The sequence below is a fragment of the Aedes albopictus genome, chromosome 2 (genome assembly GCF_035046485.1).
Source record: "Aedes albopictus strain Foshan chromosome 2, AalbF5, whole genome shotgun sequence".
In the NCBI taxonomy this organism is placed as follows: Eukaryota; Metazoa; Arthropoda; class Insecta; order Diptera; family Culicidae; genus Aedes; species Aedes albopictus.
In genome coordinates, this window is record NC_085137.1 from 412,206,705 (window position 1) to 412,215,633 (window position 8,929).

Consider the following 8,929-nt stretch of genomic DNA (forward strand, 5'->3'; position numbering starts at 1 on the left):
TTCAAGGACGCACACCGGGGCTCACCTGCCGGGGGAGAGAAGGACCAATGTTACGACGACTTGCGGTTCAAGGACGCACACCGGGGCTCACCTGCCGGGGGAGAGAAGGACCAATGTTACGACGACTAGCGGTTCAAGGACGCACACCGGGGCTCACCTGCCGGGGGAGAGAAGGACCAATGTTACGACGACTTGCGGTTCAAGGACGCACACCGGGGCTCACCTGCCGGGGGAGAGAAGGACCAATGTTACGACGACTAGCGGTTCAAGGACGCACACCGGGGCTCACCTGCCGGGGGAGAGAAGGACCAATGTTACGACGACTTGCGGTTCAAGGACGCACACCGGGGCTCACCTGCCGGGGGAGAGAAGGACCAATGTTACGACGACTTGCGGTTCAAGGACGCACACCGGGGCTCACCTGCCGGGGGAGAGAAGGACCAATGTTACGACGACTTGCGGTTCAAGGACGCACACCGGGGCTCACCTGCCGGGGGAGAGAAGGACCAATGTTACGACGACTTGCGGTTCAAGGACGCACACCGGGGCTCACCTGCCGGGGGAGAGAAGGACCAATGTTACGACGACTTGCGGTTCAAGGACGCACTGCTGCTGTTCGGGGGGGACACTCGGAATTGACTCGGAATGAAAATTCGGCGAAAAACCAGATTTACAAAACGAATTCACAGCTTGTATTCAACACGTGTTTTCTCTACTACTTCGCGTTACAGAATGACGGTTTTTTCTTCATCGGAATTCAAACTCCTTCTGGTTGCCTAGCAACCGACTAGCCTACCCTAACATGTGATTGCTTGGATCGAATTCAAATTTGAATCGGTGTTTCCAACAGACACCAATGACAATCAGGACAGAATGGCTCACTCTACGAGAGGCAATCAGAATGAAGTATCACGAGGATCCCAACAAGCGCTTCACATCAAACAACAGCTATCTGACAGAAGTGGCAGATCTACACAACGACGTTCTACACCAAACGGGAAGCAGAGGACTGGACAACAAACAACAAATCAGCGAATGGACCCTGAGCCGACAAGACATCAACACACGTATAGGACGACCAACACAGAAAAAGGAAAACACAAACAAGGAAGTTTTGAGGACACAAGTTCTGGAACTGCTGCAAACAAAATACAAGGACTACTATAAGATCTACACCGACGCTTCAAAAACGGCTATGGGCACAGCAATCGCCTTTGTGGACACCCAAAACAACTCCCAAGTGGCCAGAAAAATCAACGAAAACTACAGTATAATGAACGCCGAACTGCTAGCCATTCGAGAAGCACTTAGATATACGCAAGAGAAACAACTAGACAGAGTGGTAATCTTGACGGACTCGAAAAGCGCTTGTGAAGCCATCAAAAACACAGAAAATGCCAACGACAACTTCCTAGTATTCGACATCAACCAGTTAAGAAACCAACTGATTCAGCGGAACATAAAAATCCAGTGGATTCCCAGCCACATAGATGTCAGAGGGAACGACCTAGCAGACCGAGCAGCAGTACAAGCGACAACCCAAAGACAAGACATGTTCGTGGGGCTAACTCTGGGCGATACACTCAGACTGGCCAAAAAAGAAATATGGAGCAAATGGACACGACTTTATCAAGAAATTTCGACCGAGAAAGGAAAGTACCGTTTCCAGATACAAAACGAGCCCGGAACCACCATATGGTGCCAAAAGATGGACCTGAGCACACACGAGAAGATAATGTTATCCAGGATTCGAAGCGGGCACAGTCTGACCAAGGATCGTAAATATACATGGAAGTGGGCTGACACAGAAAACTGTGACACCTGCGGAGCCAAAGAGGACATCGAACATATCCTATATCACTGTTCGAAATACAACAACATAAGAGCAAAGCACGATATTCTAATCAACCAAAAGCCACTCAACGAAATACTCAATGAAGGCAGCGAGGAAGAGTACAAATCGATAACGAAGTTCCTGACGGAGGGCAAAATAGCAATCTAGACCATACCAACCAACACAACCAGCGACGTAACACCAACCTGAAAGAAAGAAAGACAACAAAGGCGAGATGGATCTACATAGGTCTTAGCCGAGTCGAAAGACACCAGCAAAGAAAAAAAAAAAAAAACAATCTGCTTTAGATGCATGCAATTTCTATATTCAAATCACATTAAATTTCTATTTTCAACGCGGAAATTAACACAGAAATTCTGAGAAAAAAGCATATGCCAAAGGTTTCTCTACTACATAAATTCAAAAAACAGTTAGTATTGTTATTCCAATAAGTAATATATTATTAGCAATACGATTTCGTTCGGAACTACCCAACTAACATCAATCCAGACTTAACTGATAATCTTTATGACAATGTGTACTTAAAAGCAAGGAGACAGTAGTGTGGCCACGCCCTCCCTTTTAGGCCTTTCCGGAAGCCTTCTCACGAGCCTTCCTGCCTTCCACCAGCGACATTCGCTCCTTTTCGCTCAGCGGCGACAACACCTTGGTAACGACACCGGTTCCCAACGTAATGTGTCCGTCGCGCAGAGTGAACCGCTGGCCCTGCTCAATGACCATGGGCCTCATCAGACGCAGCTGCAGCTTGGCATCCTCACCGGGCATGACCATCTCCTTGCCGGGAATTTGCACCTGGGTGGCGCAGTCCCACGTACGCGAGAACATCTGCAGCTGGATGAAGCTAGTGAACGGCTTGTGGCGACCGCCTTCCTCCTTGCTCAGGATGTACACCTGCGCTTCGAAGTTGTCGTTGGCCTTGACCGATCCCGGCTTGCACATCACCATTCCGCGCTTGATGTCGTCACGTTTGATACCGCGCACCAGGGCACCCAGCTGATCGCCGGCCTGGGCTTCCTCCAGAATCTTGTGGAACATTTCGACGCCGGTGATGGTCGATTTGATTACCTGGAATGATCGGAAGCAATGAGTTGCTAGTTTTAAAGGAAGCTTGGCACTTGGGCTTTGGAGGGCTTCTTACCTTGTTGTATCCAACGAACTCGCACTCCATGCCCTTCTTGACAACGCCGCGTTCCAAACGTCCCGTGACCACAGTGCCGCGACCGGGAATGCTATGCACCGATTCCACCGGCAGCAGGAACGGTTTGTCCAAGTCCCGAGTAGGCGTCGGAACATACTTGTCCACTTCCTCCAGCAGCTTCATGACGGCGTCGGCGCCAATTTCAGGGCTCTTGCCCTCCAAGGCGCACAGAGCCGATCCCTTAATGACGGGGACGTTATCCCCGTCGAAGCCCATCTCGGACATCAGTTCGCGGATTTCCATCTCCACCAGATCTACCATCTCCTGATCGGCCGCGTCCACCTTGTTGATGAAGACGACGATGTGATTGACACCGATCTGCTTGGCCAGCAGCAGATGTTCTCTCGTTTGCGGCATAGCACCGTCCGTCGCGGCCACCACCAGGATGGCTCCATCCATCTGGGCCGTTCCGGTAATCATGTTCTTAATGTAATCGGCATGTCCGGGACAATCGGTATGGCCGTAGTGCCGATTCTCCGTCTGGTACTCAATGTGAGCAACATTAATCGTGATTCCTCGCGCCTTCTCTTCCGGTGCGTTGTCAATGTCGGCGTACTTTTTGCTCTCGGCCAGATCCTTATCGGCGAGCACTTTGGTGATAGCGGCCGTCAGGGTAGTCTTACCGTGGTCAACATGACCGATCGTTCCGACGTTGCAGTGCGGTTTGTCCCGTTTGAACACTACCTTCTCGGCGTAGAATCGCTTCTGGCAGATGGTCGGACAGATGCGAGCCGCATTCAAACTGGCACCGGTGTTGAACAGGAACTGGGTCAGTGTCTTGCGGGCCACTGTAGAGCAAACCGAGAAACGATTACAAAATTAACCTCACTTTTGATTTTGCACTTCGATTGCTGTCGGTAGGGGGTCGACCGAAAAAGAAAACAATCATTTCACAGGGCATTTTCAGCTTACCTGGGTTCAAAACCGCACGCAACGCAACGTAGGTAGACATTTTACACCGATTTACACTTGCTGAACCGTAATTTTACAGTAAAAACCACCGAGAAATACGCGAAAATTACAGGGAGTGAAAATTTGTGATTTTCTTGCGCAAGACCTCGCAGGTCGCAGATCGATTCTCGGCTCGTGTGATTTTGACGTTTCTGACTGGTTTGAGCTCGCGGGTATCGGACAATGTGACCGAAAGAGGCTTTTGGTCGCATTTTTTTTCGAATAGATTTTGTCGATATTTTCTAGGGGCAAACGAGAGCAACTCTGAGAGAAACGGAGTTACTCTTTGTATCGATGTTCGACGAAATTGGTTGAAAGATGTGCTCTCGGATGTGCTCATAATTGCAATTTTATTCAGCTCATGTAACACTTTGCAGTTAATTTGACATTGGTGCCAGATCACACTTTGGTATATGAGAGAAAATCTAAGGAACTGTGAGGAGTTCTGCACAACACTTCGAACACAGATTTTCTCTCGTTTCGGTCGTCTTGCCCCTATGAAATAACGTCCAAAAGTTTGGATGCGTCGACCGAATAAAAAATACAGTAGAAAAACCGAACGTTGTATTGTAACAGTACTACAGTCGAACCTCCATGAGTCGATGTTCTTTGACTCGATATCGACTCATGGAGGTAAATTTTTCCATACTAAAAAATAATTTCTGGGTTAAGTGCAGTTTCGAGTTCGAAAGGAATCGCTCAAGAAACTTCTTGAGTGATTCCTGGCAGAAACATTCTTCGGTGACTGCCATTTGAACTGTCATTTCTTCGCTACTGCGTACTGTGATCGAAGAAAATCCGGTTTCTTGAGCGATTCAGGCAAGGAATTTCCCACGCATCAAGATAGGCTGAGAAATTCCTTCTGATCTGCAAACAGCGCTTTACTGTGATGGTCCCCCCAAAAAGCTTTCCAAAGGATTCTTGTTCCACTCCTCGATATTTTCTTGAGTCGATGGTCCCTTCAATATCGACTTATGGAGGTTTTACTGTATTTAAAACCATGTTTCTACAATTGACACCACTGTAAAAATAAAAATACAAAAACAATAAAATGTAATGTAGACACCATACAGTAAATTGTAAATAAGATTTTTACAATATACTATACGGGTGGTTAGGTATCGAAACAATATAAAAAAATATTTTTCTCCATATATGTATATTTTTTTGCAAAACCATACATTATATTGTAAATGAATTGTTATAAATACTGATACGTGGGTTTTAATTAACCGTACATTGTATAGTACACATATGGTTTCAAACAAAAAAATGTACCGTAAATATATTGTTTTTAATTGTAGTTTCACTACTGGTTATACATTTAATTAAATGGTTTTGGAATGGTTCTTTTTTGTTATGTTGTATTGGTTTACATTACATTAACCATGTAATGTTATATTATCTTGTCATTTTCCTCCTGTTAATGGCATCTTACTAGCTTACTAGCATTATGAGAATGCGCTTTGGGAATTCTCCAGAGCGTTTTGGATAACCCTTCATATATTGGATCGCCCACGTCTAAGTCTGAGTCAAGGTCTGAGTAGTCTCTGATTGCATTAACAGTTGAAGCTTAGGCTCCCATGCCCCACCAGCCAGATAACCGGGTTTCGCAAACTAAGCATTATTTGTGGCAACACTTTGAGCGGCATGATGAAACTATGCCGAGCGCGCTAAGTATTATTAGACCACTAATGTAGTTGCATGAGGTGGGTGACGAGGTACATAAGTATCATTACAGCGTGCTTAACCGTTATTGCAATATTGAGGCTCCAGTTTGACTAAAGTTTGAAATACACGGGGAAATACATAACAACTAAAGAGAAAACTGTCAAGTTCGATTCAAGTATAAGTTGGGTTAAAAAGCGAACCAACAGACGAACCTATATTAGAATTTCTTTCAGTATTCAGTCCAGTCCATATGTTAAAGATGGCTCTACGTCAAAGATAAAGTTCGTCAATCGTATTCCTCTCATCGCACTCTACATACCTAGCCCGCCATATCTCTTGGATCGGCAGTTCTTAAGACATCTGGTTTACTACTTATTTAACCATTAAATAGATAGAGTTTAAATAAGGTTGAAAGTAACATGATCGATTTCTCTTCGTCGACTCCCTCTTCTGCAAATTAATGTGACAAGGGGCTGTCCATTAATTACGTAAGGGTTTATGGAGGGAGGGGGGGTTTGAGAAATCTTACGCGCCATACAAAAATTGTTGGGTTTTCATACAAAAAATCTTACAAGGGGGGGAGGGGGTGTCAAAACATCGCAAAAATTCCCTTACGTAAATAATGGACAGCCCCCAAGACTAGGGGCAAGACACTGTGCAAACGAGAGTAGCTCTGAGAAATTCTGAGTAACTCTTTTTACCAATGATCGACGAAATTTGTCGATGAACACCCCTAAAACTGCAAGAAAAGCGGGATATCGGGCAATATTGTTTTGATTTTGCGATACAGTCCGGATTCGCTGGTTGGGTCACGACTGCGCCCCGATTAGCGAATCGTGTTCGTTCGTTGGGGCAACTGACAACTGATCAAAATGCTCTAGACACACGCAAGTGACGAGAAATACGTCACGGAACACTCACATACTTGCGTAAACGTTCTGTATACAGGAGCTGTGATGCGACGGCGGTCAGACGTCAAACTCGTTTTGACATCTATTTTGACATTGACAGTGCTTTTTAGTTGGGTTTTGCCCCAACCAGTGAACATTCAACCATCGAGACAGCCCATCTAACGAGCTCTCAACGAACGAATCGTCTCTGTAGTATCAGGCAATACTCAAGCAAAACGGGAGCAATCCGGAGAAATTCTGAGCAACTCTGTGAAGGAAAATGTACTCTCCAGCACAGTGTCTTGCCCCAAGCCCCAAGATGCAAATTCAGTCGAACTTTTTTACACTTAGACGCTAGATTGCATCGTAATCTAGCGATTTATGACCAAAAAGTGCAACCATACTTGCATCTTGTCACTTTAATTTGAAGAAGAGCGAGTCGATGAAGAGAACTCTCTCATGTTACTTTCGCCCTTATTTAAACTCAATCTAAATTTTATTGACTTTAAATCGATGTTTCAACTTATTGTGGATTTACCGGCTACTTGTATTCTACCGGTCGCTTCAGTATGGCCTCCAAAGTAGCCGTTTTATAAAAAGAGTAACTGAAAAATGATTTTAAACATTTTTATTGTATGCGCTATTCCTCGTTGCCACTAGCTACTCAGCGACATTCAATGTTTGACAATCAAGTTGATTTTTATATGAAAACGGCTACTTTGTAACGGCTACTTAAGTAACCGGTAGAATACAAGTAGCCGGTAAATCCACAATATTCACTTTTTTTCTTTCCTTTCCTTTGCATAAAAAGTCACAAACATCAACAAAACAAAGCACGGAAAAATAATGTTACGGAAAAGTGAATGGTTCAAACGTAAGAAAAACAGTATAATATATTGTTACATAAAAATCGAATGTAAATGTATAGTAGCTACAATGTACGAAGCTTTTAGTGAACCATTTCATTACAATATACATTATTGTAACTATGGTACACTGTATGGTGTAGGAATGGTTTTCACCAAACACCCTCCTCCTCTCTCTCCTCTTCTTGGCGTAACGTCCTCACTGGGACAAAGCCTGCTTCTCAGCTTAGTGTTCTATGAGCACTTCCACAGTTATTAACTGAGAGCTTCCTCTGCCAATGACCATTTTGCATGTGTATATCGTGTGGCAGGCACGAAGATACTCTATGCCCAAGGAAGTCAAGGAAATTTCCTTTACGAAAAGATCCTGGACCGACCGGGAATCGAACCCGTCACCCTCAGCATGGTCATGCTGAATACCCGTGCGTTTACCGCCTCGGCTATATGGTTAGTTTTTATCCGGGCGGTTCAAATATATCTGGAGCTCGATTTGAATAGGTCGTATGTGCTTTTGTCGATTAAAAATTCGATCAGTTGGATTCGCTCATAATAGCGAAAACCGTTGAAATTGAGCAAAGTTGATACAAACCTAGGGGCGAGACAGATCTAACGAGAGCAAATCTGTGCTCGAGGTGTTGCTCAGAATTCCTCACAGTTCCTCAGAATTTCTCCCATTTATGCCAAAGTGTGATCTGGCACCAATGTCAAACTGCAAAGTGTTGCGTGTGCTGAATGAAAATTGCAGTTTTAGGGATGTCTTTCAACAAATTTCGTCGATCATCGATAAAAGGAGTAACTTAGAATATCTCAGAGTTGCACTCGTTTGCACAGTGTCTTGCCCCCAGATACAAACAGCAGATCCCTCACAAAACAGGCTTTCTGTTCCATCATTGAAAGTTTGCAAAATATCTGCCATATTGCTACCACAGAGAACAGACATCCAAGTCCAGTTCCGAAACTGTGTAAGGAATTTAACGGCCATTTGAAATCGGCAACACAAGTGGCAATAGCGTGGCGCTGCAATCGGTTAATTTCCCATACTAATTTAATTCACCACTTGAAATGTTTCAATTCACCACTGACTGTGGCAATATGGTGTTTGGTGGCGTCAGTGTTGTCATCGTGTATTGGTTTGCAACCTTACTCAAGTAAAGATTCAAATCCTTACACAACTTTCCAAATGAAATTTGTTCTAGGGGAGCGTCCATAAATTACGTCACGCTTTTAGGGGGGAGGGGGGGGTTCAGCAAAGTGTGACGACTCATACAAAAATTTCAGAGGTCCCATACAAAAAGTGTGACGTAGGGGGGAGGGGGGGTTGAAAATTACCAATTTTTGCGTGACGTAATTTATGGACGTTCCCTAGCCTGGATGTCTGTTCTCTGTGTTGCTACAATGACTAAAATCGACAATGATTTTTCATAAGGGCCTAACTGACTTGATCGATTTCTCTTCGTCGACTCTCTCTTTCGCTAATAACTTGATCAAAACAAACAAA

The 8,929-nt window shown here is 44.7% G+C and overlaps 3 protein-coding genes across 3 annotated transcripts in view; 1 reads left to right on the plus strand and 2 right to left on the minus strand.

Moving 5' to 3' along the window:
* The window catches only part of LOC134288479 (uncharacterized), a 429,933-nt gene that overhangs the window by 232,579 nt on the left and 188,425 nt on the right, over positions 1 to 8,929 (minus strand). The window lies entirely within an intron of this gene.
* Positions 902 to 2,002, plus strand: LOC134286857 (uncharacterized). Its single transcript, XM_062848549.1, has one exon. It carries the CDS (start codon positions 902 to 904, stop codon positions 2,000 to 2,002), a length of 1,101 nt encoding a protein of 366 aa, XP_062704533.1.
* LOC134288472 (elongation factor Tu-like) lies at positions 2,270 to 4,150 on the minus strand. Its single transcript, XM_062853452.1, has 3 exons — positions 3,966 to 4,150; positions 2,994 to 3,841; positions 2,270 to 2,920 (listed from the first exon to the last, which is right to left on the minus strand). The coding sequence occupies exons 1-3, from the start codon at positions 4,003 to 4,005 to the stop codon at positions 2,417 to 2,419; spliced, it is 1,392 nt and encodes a 463-aa protein (XP_062709436.1). The 5' UTR covers positions 4,006 to 4,150; the 3' UTR covers positions 2,270 to 2,416.